The sequence below is a fragment of the Taeniopygia guttata genome, chromosome 4 (assembly GCF_048771995.1).
Source record: "Taeniopygia guttata chromosome 4, bTaeGut7.mat, whole genome shotgun sequence".
Lineage (NCBI taxonomy): Eukaryota > Metazoa > Chordata > Aves > Passeriformes > Estrildidae > Taeniopygia > Taeniopygia guttata.
Genome location: NC_133028.1, coordinates 8500216 through 8512484, shown reverse-complemented (window position 1 = coordinate 8512484; position 12269 = coordinate 8500216). Strand labels below are relative to the sequence as shown.

At 37.4% G+C, this 12269-nt stretch overlaps 1 protein-coding gene across 1 annotated transcript in view; it reads left to right on the top strand.

Annotated features, from left to right (window-relative positions):
* The window catches only part of POLN (DNA polymerase nu), an 89863-nt gene extending 82292 nt beyond the window's left edge, over positions 1-7571 (top strand). Inside the window, exons 23-24 of the mRNA XM_072927939.1 lie at positions 3450-3511; positions 6409-7571. Coding sequence (XP_072784040.1) covers positions 3450-3511; positions 6409-6477 — 131 coding nt within the window. The 3' untranslated portion in view covers positions 6478-7571. The remainder of the gene's footprint in view (positions 1-3449; positions 3512-6408) is intronic.
* Positions 7572-12269: the final 4698 nt, after the last annotated feature.

Here is a 12269-nt window from a genome sequence, read left to right as displayed (position 1 = left end):
GCATAAACTAAAGATGCCTCTAGATAGCTTTCAATTTGCAAAAGTCCCTGTTCCATAGATCATATGTTTGGCCAGCTTTGACATGTTTCTGGAGTCATAATTTCATAGGTGAGTGCACTTGAAAAATGTCTTCAGTTCGATAGGGACAAATAAGCTTTTGTTCCACAGCAGGCATGTGTGTCTTATCTTTGTTCCTATTCACAGCACTTTCAATAAGCATATTTATTCCGGTCAGTATCAAGAAAATCTAATATATGTTAAAACATATGTTAAAACTTCAGTTCCTCTATAATATTTTTATTTTGCTATCACCATTTTTTATATGCACAATATTTTAGCATGCATATTTTAGCGCTTACAAAGCATTTCAAGATGAGTATAATCAACAACTCTCCTAATTGCTGACTATGGGTTTTGAGAGATAACTTGCAAAGATCAGGAGAGCAGCATTTTATTGCAGTACATGGCTGGCTGTAAAGGAACATTCTAAAATTAATAATTTATGTGCCCCAGATATACTAGATTCTTGACTGAATAGAAATAATCACTATCCCCAAAGTCTTCAGTCTAAATCTTAGAAAAGAAATAAAAAATTAAGAATTGTAGAGATAGATTTATTTAGACGCTGTGGTTCTGTTTTTTAGTGACTACACTCTAAAATGTATATGCGATACAGAAGACATAGTTGTGTATGTTTGATTATTTATTGTGAGCCTCGAGAAAGGGAAAATTTCAAGGAGATTTGAGGTATAGTGGGAGAATCAGATATTATGTACGTGGGACTAAAGGGAACCTCTCCTGTGATTATATACCCCCAATGCCATATTGTCTCTTTAATAAATTACCATTTTCATATGAAAAATTACTCCCACTAAGGACTATTCCAGAATTCTGTCTCTCCAAAATCTAGAACTTTAAATTTCCAGCCTAAATCTATTCTGCCACTACAGCTATTTATTTTTGTGCTAAGACTGTAAGGTATTTAAATTCTTCCTTCTTCACTATTTACAGTCGTAGCAGACCATTGAACAGGAATGGCAATTTAGCTGCTTTTTCTTGATATTTGCAAAGGACTGGTTTCAAAAGGCTGAAATGCAGGCACAACAACTTCAGATTGCTTGAAATAAATGGCTTTACTAAACTGGGTAGAGAAGAAGTCAGTGTGACATGAGAAAGAGAACAGGGAGCTGAACTGACAGAAAAAAAGGAAAGAAGAAAATGGATCAAATCCATAGAGAGGTTTTTAATGGTTGTCAAAGTGAATGAGGAGCCATTGGGATTGTTCACTGATGTGGCCACTTTAATCTGTGCATTTTTAAATTAAGAGTATTTAAGTATGCAGCAGAATTGTGATTGTGCCAGATGCCTTAGAGCAAAATGTGTGTGAACCAACAGAGAAGGCTGTTGCAGTCATTGCTGCCATCATGAATCCCTTTTTGGGATAATGGGACACAACTAAATGGGACAGAACTAGTCAAATTCAGAGAACTTGGGGAAAACAGGTCTAACTCAGCACATAGACAGGCAGCAGCTTTTGTCATATCACATATTTCAGCCCAGGAAGTGATGCTGCTGACTCATGCTCCATCTCTTATTGTCTGTTGGAACTCATTTTGTCAAGAAGACCTATTCCTCTCATTGCCCAAATGCTCTACTACTGTTTATTTATCCAACAACACAAGAAATGTTAAGCTGCAGAGTTGAGTGTGCCCTTCATAAGTGTCTAGTGGAAAATACAGAGCTGAGTGATTCTGTGTGAGAGGTGCAGAATTCAGGTGTTATCCTCTCAAAAGTTTTGTGCAGTCATAGCTTGGGAAGAATGTTTACCCAGGACTGATTGGCTACACATTGAGCCTTCAGAAGGCATCCCACCTGGCTGGGGTGCCCCAGGATCTGCTGCATTGCTGACCTCCTGGAGCTGACAGCTTGTTGAAATTCCTCTATTAATAGCCATGTTGACTTGGACTGGATTACAAATGAGTAATTATTTAGGCCAGCACTTTTCCTTTCACAATCTGTGGATTGCAGTGTTTGTTTCTGCGCTCAAAAAATGTTGCTCTGTCCCACAATGGACCATGAACTACCTCAAATCTAACATGAAACAAGTCTACAGGTGTAGCTGTACATAGATGTGTCAACAAATGTCTTGGTTTCCTCAGCTCTGGCACTTGATCTGCTGATACTTTGAGTTACTGCATAGAACTTCAGAGACTTCATGGCGGAGCTTATGACAGCCCATTAGCACACAAATCTGAGAGAGCCAGCAGGGTCTGAGAACTGTTCAGGCTGAAGCTGGTTCTCCTCATTATTATCAGGCCAGCCTCAGTGTCAGTGACACAACATGAAACATTACAGACTGTTTTTCATTGCTGGCATCATTAGAAAAGGTTTTGGCAGCAGCCAGAGCAACAACATCCACAGCTTCTTAGAGTTCTTGTCACTCCTTTGCCTCTAACCTCAGCTGCCAAAGAGCTGTGATGTGCAGCGAGGGATAACTTCAAAGGAAGCTGCTCAGTAATCATGTGGGTTTGCTCTGGCAGTTTCCAGCTCATATCACAGACCCTGCTCCTTCTCAGCTCTGTGAGGAACACGACCACATAGATTATTTACCCACCCATCCTGTCAGAGCAGTGCAGGTTCTGGGGCCACCTGGTATTCCTGCTTCACTTTCACCGGCCAAAAATATCTTTCATTTTAAAAGCTGTTGATCCATTGAATCTCTCTCGGATTTTTATTAGAACAGTGTGTGTTGAAGCAGCAATCTTTGTCAAGCAAAACACTAATTAGCAGGACCAGTGATGGCAAATCTGGTCCCAAATGATTGTTTTGGAATAATTATAGATGCATTTGCACAGTAATAGTGAGCATAGTGTTACGGCATGATGAGTTCTTAAGTTACATGAATTATACTGAAGTTTAATTGTTTAGAGTCCTGATATCTCTACTATCCCACAGGGATGATTTTTTTAAAAATTTGGCTCTGATCTTTTTATTTTGAAGAGTAAAATATTTTTAAAAGTTCAGATTCTTTTGGGCTTTTTTTCTAGCTTCTTTTTTTAAGTAAGTTTTATGGTTGCACAAGGAAATTAAAATATATTAAATGTCATCAAACAGATAGTTATGAGTACTGAAGTTGAAAACTGAGCACTCACACATGCTCTATATACCTTTATATGAAATGTAGTAGTACTATATTCTCTATATATAGGATATATAAATTAAATAATTCTGTACATTTTACCCTAAAATTCAATTTTAAAAAAGAAATTAAACTGTTCACAAGAGATAAAATATCACTTTAAAATAATCTGAAAAAGTTGTAAATGGTATTTTTTTTAGTGCAGAAATGCAGGTATTATGTAACAGAATATAAAAAACTATTCTTATATATACATATAACAGTCCTAACATGGAAAATAAAGCTGTAGGTTTTCAAATTTACCTTACAGCACTGGTAAAAAGAATAATGGAGTCCCTGCAGCAAACTACAGCCTTGGAAGTGCCACTGAAGGTAGGGGAAATTTTGAATTTCCATTTCTTTCTCAGGCATGCTTAGCTTTGTACATCATTGTTGTTGTCATATTAGGAATCTAGAAACAACTATTTTGTTTTTTACTTCAATTGTTTCATTTTCATATTTACAGTAATTGCTTTTTCAAATTACTACAAAGCAAAATAACTGAAAGAAAGTATACTGCCTTTTGGAAAGTGAGATTGTTGGAGAAATGCATGTGGTAATTTAAAAATCTATTTCATTTTTTGCCACAGAATTTCTGTTGGGTGTGGCAGAGTGAGAAATATGTCCCTTTGATATGCCTCTGGCTTTCTAGATGCGCCACACATTCGTTATTGATGAAAAAATATTGCAAAATACCTTTCTTCAGTAATTCTCACCTAGAAAATGGGTGTATTTAACATTTCTGTGTGGATGCCTAACACACAAAGCAAACAAAATCACTGGTCATTGCTAAAGGTAGAGGACATCATCTTCCAGACCAACACCTGTAGAAAGTGAGCATCTATCAATGTATTGGACCTAATTGTAGTTATATTATAAAATAATTATACTTTTCTCTCTACAAAACTGGTCCCTGTCACTGTAGCCTACTGCTCAGCTTTTGTTGCTTGGTAAAAGACTAAAGCTTCTGGCAATCCCTAAACTTCAGTGAGCAGCAGCCCAAGGGTTTCCAGTTCCCTGACAAATGGAGTACTTGGTGTTGCCAGGTCACTTACTCAGCAGTAATACTCAACAAGGTTCAGGGACAGAAACAGCTTTATTCTAATTATTTCAGAAATTATTGCAACATACAGACTTGTACTAATGGAAACAGTTGAAAAAGAAAACTACTTGATAATTTGTTTGGTATTTCTTCCTGCAGATTTTCTTTTTCTATTGCAGAATTCCAGTCACTTTGTGGGGCTTTTCTGGAGGTCTTGCAGTTACAAGACCCTTTATGGGTCCTTAGGGAGCCCATCCTTCCCACAAAAATTGAGAAAGGATAATGAAGGCTATACAAGATCTAAATTACTCTTTCTGCTTCCCATACTGATTTTCCCCCTCACTGTTCACTTAACCTTTGTACGATTTTACATTCCTGTTACTAAATATGGTCCAGTGAGACTTTTTGGCCACACTGGGATTATAAATTTCTTGTACTGATACTCCCAAGCTTTGCAAACTGCATTTCTGTAGGTTGCTTACATTGTACACCTGTGTTTGCCTTTCTTCTTTTGTTACAAATTCCTTGGGAAAAAAAAAAAAAAAGCTGAAGTGTTTTTCAAGGTATATTATATTTAAATATTTTAAATTACTGTATTAGACACCTGGCATTCATGCTGCTGTAAGGTTCTTAAAAATAATAAAATACGGTATTTTTGGTGGCATATAAAGTGAATAGCAACACTAGAGTCCTTTCTGGATAGGAAAAATTTAAGGAGGCTTTTTGGTGCCTTTTTCAGAGGTAACAATGTTCATACTTTGTCTGAGGAAGTCGTGGTCATGAAATAAATATGAGCACTGTAATAGGTTTCTAAGAAAGACAAATGTTTACATTGTTGCTGAGAATGTTCCTAGTTGCAGGGGTAGAATATCATTTTAGTGTTACGTTTTTCAGACTAACCTAGTTGCAGGGGTAGAATATCATTTTAGTGTTACATTTTTCAGACTAACCGGTAAGTGCCAGAAGGTCTCAATGTCCTGTGGACAGATAGGACATACCTTGTTAGTCACCTCTGTCTAAGGTGTTTCTCTGTCACACACTGACAAATCCTTCTCAATGCATTAAACAGATGGATTCAAGATGTCATTCCCATGAGAACAGTAATTCTCCATTAAACACCAACTATGCCTTAATAGGTGAAAGAAACACATTCTTAGACAATAAGTAGTTTCTGGGGCTTTCACAGATTAGAACTTTTTAGTAGGCAGTAGAAGTATTTGGAGATACACATTTCATTACCCTTGTTTGGTCTCCTTTTCCTAAGCAAATTACTGTGGGAGTCCTGACATACTTCTGCTCGTGCAGCATGTTAGACTACATCCATCATGAAGATATTTCACCTTCCTCTGAAGCCTCAAAAAGAGATCAATGACAGAGGCCAGATAGAAAGCATAAAGTTTGATCTCAGAGAAGAAATTGAGAGTGATCTTTAAAAAAAGTCTCGTTTTTTGTTCATGTTGTTTACCCTTCTATACAGTATTAGAGATGTTGAAGATGAAAAGATTTTTGTGAAATGCTCCTGCTCCCCTTCAACAGACTTACTTCAGCTAAATATGTATTATGTGCTCCCTTAATATGCATATTATTTCTTAATATGGAGACAAAATGTCACTAAAGTAGAGCACACATAGAGTCTTAATGGGGAGAGATCTCTTTTTCTTCTTTGAGGTAAAGGATGATTTATCTTTGAAGTAGTTTTTTTTTCCAAAATATAGTCCATGCTAATGAGGCAGCTGTCATGTCAACAAATCTACTGTGTACAACAGCACCAGGAATGCGAAACAAACTGAAATTAAACCAAAGCAACAATAAAAATACCCCAGAACTTGAAAAGTGGGGGGTAAAAAACCCTAGTATCTTTATGCATTGCAGACAAAGTTGCTGATGATGAACATCAAAATCATCATTTGTAGCTCTTTTAAAAGCATGAGATGAATTTTGCTTTAGTGTATTCCTTGCAATTCAGTAATATGTATTTGCAATTTGAAAACGAAAGGTTTGTTTAAATTGTTAAGGTATTTTTATCAGAACTGTAGCAATAATTGAGTATTAATACAAATGAAGAACATTTCACATTGGATAGGCATGTAATCTGGAGCAGTATCACATCCAAAGGGAAAAGTAAAAATAGTAATCTTGCTATATATGATGTGTTTATTTGTTTAAATTTTTTTTTTTCCCCTGACAGGTTCCCTTGAAAGTGATTCTCACCACTGGGAAATCATGGGGGTGTATGACAGAATTGCAGGAGATGTAAAGCAATCATTGGGGATGTTATTCAGTACCCAAACACCTCATTGGCCTGTGCTGATTCCTCGCTGAATCACTAGGCAACAGCGCTGCTGGATCTTTCATAAGCACCTAATACTCTGCATGTGAATTTTTTTACTTCATTTTGTCTGTAGCCCTAGGCAACAGCAGTGAGATAAAACTGGTTTTTACCAGTTCATTGTGTTTCCTTTAGCCAAGGTATCCAGTGGGGAGCTGCTTTTGTTCACAGCTAAATTACTACATGTGAGAAATGAAACAAGACAGTATTAACCCTTTGAGAGCATCACAAATATATTTGAGTTACATGGATGTTTAGACTTTAATGTTAAATATTTTGTGAAGTGCTTGTGTAAAAATACTTATAAGCTGGCAGTATTTGAACTATGTCAGATGCTTAACTATTGTGTTCAGCTTATTTTGTATTTTGTGAGTAGAATGTAGCTGCTTGGTGTTCATCACATATTAAATGTCCCGTTCTTCAGACTTAGAAAAAGAGTTAATGAACTTAATTTTTGTCTAGAATTTTGCATTAAAACAGGTAAACAGAACTAGAAGCTTAAATGTATTTATAAAAAGGAGATTGTTGTCCATTCAATTAATTTCAAACTGAGTTTGCACTATAGCCTTAGCATACTTTAGATAAAATATTACAGTTTTACCTAATCTATCATTTTTATTACTGATATAAATATTGTTTAGATAAATTTTAGGATTCAACCTTATCCTTTTCAGTCTTTTACTTCAGTGTTTGAATTTTTTTATTAATAATTTGTTTTTCTGTAGAGCTTACTCTTCAAATGAGATTTGTTTCATAACTTTACTGTTTTACAAATTCTGTCTCTCTGCTTATGGAATATGAAATTGTCCTTGAAGCCTACTAATTATTCAGAAGTTGAAGTCAAGCACAAAACTTTTAAGAGTTGTTCAGTATGTTTCAGCATTAGATATCAAATTATCAGAGTAATACAATTTAAATTCTAGAACTGTATGATTGTAAAGACTTTGCAGCATTTTTAATTTGTATAATTAAATAATTTTACTTTGCACTTAAAGCCATTAAAATATTAAACATTGTTTTCTTATGTTGCTTATTAATCATACATAACCTGTCAGCTGATGTGAGTCAGTAGTTTCTAAAAATTGATTCTTATACAACTGGCATTGATCATGTAAGCAAAGTCAGAACCTGCTGCACATTAATTGGGGTCAGTTTTGGCGGGGGGATCCAGCCTGCACGGCTGTGACACCATGCCAGGTCCTGTGAGCAGGGCCCTGATCCCGCCTCTCCAGCAGAGAGGAGGTTGCACAAGTTTTCTTCTGGTTTTTTGCTGTTTTCAAGCCCTCTGTGTTTGCAGTGGCATTGAATAAGTGTGACATGTTCTTCTGTCTCATCTCTTTCACTCCTCTTGAAGATCTACTGGTTTTGGGAGGCCCCTACTAACTAAGCCCTGTTTCTATAACACTGCATTGCTAACATGCCTACCATATGGAGGAAATAATAATTTCTTGGTACATTCCCAGCTGATTTTCATGCTGTGCATTTTTCTTAGGATGCATATTTTACAATTAGATGGATGGTGTATTTTTTCAAGCCCCAGACAGCACTAGGAATACCCTTCAGCCTAACAAAACCCAAAAACAAGCTTAAGAACAAAAAGAACCTGAATCCACTTGTGTGAATTGACATCTGTTCAAATCTGGAGCTACAGAAATGTAGAGGTCACCATACAAATTTTCAAACACAACCCTTCACAAATGACTGTCAGTCACAGTTCCCCAGACATGTGCACTTTGTGCAGGTTGTCATACAAGCAGAAGTTAATGTTTTATTCTCCTTGTATCACAGTTTCATCAGGGTTTTAAATTCCCAAAGAATCAGCTAACAGAAGGAAGAAGGCCGAGCAATAATTCACCACTTTATCACACGTGCCCAAGGGCTCATTCTGTGTACATTGGTGTGGGGGCAAAAGGCAAACTGGCATAATTTTGGAGGATTGTTGCTGACCAAGTCTTGAGACTTGGTGAAGTTTGTGGCCCCCCAGCTTGCAGGATACATACCATGAACTTGGGATATCATTCCAGTGCTCCAAATTCTCCAGTAAAGAAACTGAGAAGCTTTCTCCACTTGAGAAATAGTAGTGTTTGTAATTCATTTCTCAATGAGGTCCTCTGGACAAGGCATCAGTTTTACCTCACTTGTGTGCTGATCTATGTATAATCATAAAATCTGTGCAGTACAGTTTTTCCAAACCTTAGTTGAGGTCTGAATCTAAAGAGCCATTATAGGAAGCAAGGCCAGTCCTGACCACAGATTTCCTCCCAAATAAATATAGGTGAAAATATTCAGTGTTTGATGACTGCCTCGAATTCCTTTGGGTGGCACAATAATTTCACACCACAGAACTCAAGACCCTAATTATAATAAATAACCACCTTGTCAGGTTATTTTGGTTCTGCATGAAAGGGACTTTAAAACATGGTTAGGCTTGAGCAGGAACAATCATAAGAGCACTTTTACATCCTTAAAGCTCTCAATTTGGTCTCTAAAATGATTCTGTTTTCCTCACAACCTACAAAGAGGTACTGGGAGAACATGAAGCAAAAACTTCTGTTTGAATTGCAGAGCCCTACAAAAGTACTGATCAACAAGCATGGGAAATCACAGAATAAATGGGCTATGGGGAAATAGCTGGTTGTACTTTGTTCCAGATAGCCTTTGTGATCAGGAATTTCATTAATTGATTCTCTGAACACAATAATAACACCCTTTTGAACTGATTTGTGTCTAGGTTTAATTTCAGACGTGTCTTTAATGGCCTGAATCTTCCTTTAGTTCACCTATAAATCTCTTTGTTTGCCCTGTGAAGTAGTGGGGAAAGAACACTATTTGGAAATACTTTAGCTCAGTGTCTGGGGGAAATGGAACAGCTCAGCTGGAATGGCACGACCAATACTTCCCTTCTTGCAAATCTTGTCATGTACACATCCAACTGTGGGACAGCAGGACTCTGCTCTTCAGTTCTGGCCCAACTTGATAATAACCATAGCTCAAACACTGACCTCAGATTTGATGTGGGCAAGACATCTTAAACATGGGGAGGGAAAAAAAGTGTGAGTTTTTGAAAACTAAGAGTAGATTAAGAGATTGAATCTACTAGATCACCCAGAGCATAGTTTTGTTCATGCTAATGATTAAGAAAAAGCCCTTAAAAAGAAACTGATTTTATTTTGTGGGAGTCAATAAAACCTATTCTTCTCATTTCTTGTTTAATCTGATTTAAAAAGGAGGCCAAAGAACAGGTTCAGGGTTGTATTATCGTTTCTTGATATATTTCCTCAGTTTCTTGCTTCACCATTAGACGATCAGACTGTTTCTGACCTCATAGCTCACCTTTCTTTGAGCAGGAGCTTGGACTGGAGACCTCCTGAGGTCCCATCCTACCTGAATTTTGGTCCTGTGCCACTCCTCAGTTAGACAACAGCAATCACCTGGGTGGAAAACAAACCAGAAATTTGGTGCACCACATTAAGGATATACTGCCATTCCACAAGAAGCCCCAGAAATGTTTTGGGATTCGCCTTCCCACCTGTGTTGCCTCATTCTGTGCCAGCATTTACTATATTCCCTGGCTCACAGGCTCACTTTTGGCTGGCATACTTCCCTTTGGTATTAGCACATTGTCAGAAACATTCAGGGAGTGGAAAGGAATCGTTTTTTCTGCCATTCTGCAATGGTTTTAGTAGAGAGTGCATATCTGGGTTTAAAATAAGTTTCAATTGTGCCCTGTCTTTGCCTTGCCGGGACATATCCCCAGACTAATAATCAGTTCATCCCTTCTGGAGACAGCAGCCAGACTGTTGTCGCTGGTCAGCTGGTTCTCTTGAGACATATTTGAAGTGCACTTCTACCACCTCTTTCTGGAAGTCCCTTTTTTGTTAGCAAACATGTTGTTATTATTTGCTCTAATTCCAGGCAAATTTTTATGCTGTCTGCTTATGTTTTGAATTATGGAGGTCCAGCTTCCAGCTACAGTTTGCAGGGTTTTTTTTTTGGTGCATGTCACCTTCTCCATTCAAGGTTAATTAGTTGGACAATTTTTATCTTCTTTCTTCCTCAACTTTTGCTTCTTACACTGACAATTTTCCACTGCTAACCCTTCCTCCCACTCCTCATAGATACTGTTATTTCTAGTAAAAATCTCACTATTAGTTGTCTACAAGTTTAAAAGAAATTGCTTATATTTTTTCCTCTTATCTTTGTGCTCTCAGTTCATTCCTCTGCCATTTGGCATGACATTTATGCATTTATGGCATTTTGGAGACTGTTCTCTGGCTAACTACATTTTTACTGTAGTTGTTCATTCCATGATCAATTTTTCCAGGCTATCAGAAATTGACTGTAGAAGTCCTCTGTGGTTCCCCCTCTCCCTACATTTTTTGGCAGCTTCATCTGCTGTGCACACTGAATTTCTCACATCTAATTATTCAAAAGTGTCATGCATCAGATTACAATCCCATTTTCCAATTTGTGTGTTAAACAGAGCACTGTAGTTACAGGCTCCTGAGAATCAACCTCCATCCTCCCCACAAGTGGCTGCTGCCTGCTACACTGCCTTTCTCTACAGAATTGGCTGAGCCAGAATTAAATATCTCCCTGGGTTACTTGGCCTCTTTGCACTGATCCATTAGTCCACATCCAGCTGAGTCCAGAAATTAGTTAATTGCTGATTTATCCTAAATGTTTTATTGGTGTCTGGTTGAGTGAAGAAGACAAGTGTCCTCAGGACTTCTGCCAGATTTTTTTTCCTTCTCTTTTTAACTCAAAGCTATGCCCCAGAGCCTGTTCAGGCTGATGATTGACTCCAAACTGCATGTGAAAGATACCTATAAGAACTTCATTTCTTCACAATTTATAAATTCTGCAGCAGTTTGAAAGCTGAGCCACCCTACTCGCCTGCCAGCAATCCCCATCTCTGTTTATCTTCCCATCCATTCACTTGAACCATGATGTTAAATTAAATAAGCTTCCCAGGGAGGTTTTCCTTTAAATATAATGAGCTTTTGTAACATATGAGCTGGGAGAAGTCAACATCTTCCCTTGGGGCCTCTGTGGGTCTCAGATGAGGTTAAAGAAGTGTTGTAAATGTTGGGCTGTAGTCAAAGTAGTTGGCTGCTTCTGATTCTATGGCTTGTGATATATTTGATTTTTCTTCTGGAGCTGATTTGTTTTTAGTCCTTTAACTTCTTTTCATATTTGACCTAAAATTTAACCTTCTCCTGGCATTATCCATATTCTTTAACACCTTCCATTCTTCCATTCCCTGGAAATCAGGTTAATAAAAACCTTTTTAGTTCATCCTACACCTCCAGTCTGGGTAGACATTTATCATTGCACAACAAACCAAATGTTTTTCTGCAAAGAATCATATATTTCTTACCTGGGAAGCTCTTGAGTCCTGTTTATATTGCTTTTGTACAATTGAAATCTTACTTTAAATCCTTCTGGCCAACACGGTTATAATTCAAAAGGATTTTAACACAATGGAATAGTAGTATAAGATGAATATAAAGAAGTGAGGATAAATGCAAAGCTTCACACAAAAGCAAAACCTGTTAGCTACCCAAATGTAAGCAACATATTTATTAAAATGCAGGGAACAGCTAGCTAGGTATCAATTTCAGGAAAGGACCTGGGGATCTGAAGGTGTTTGTAGAATGATCAAAAGTGGTATAATCAATCCCTCCACTCACTTCAGCCCCAGCAAGGTCTCAGCTGAA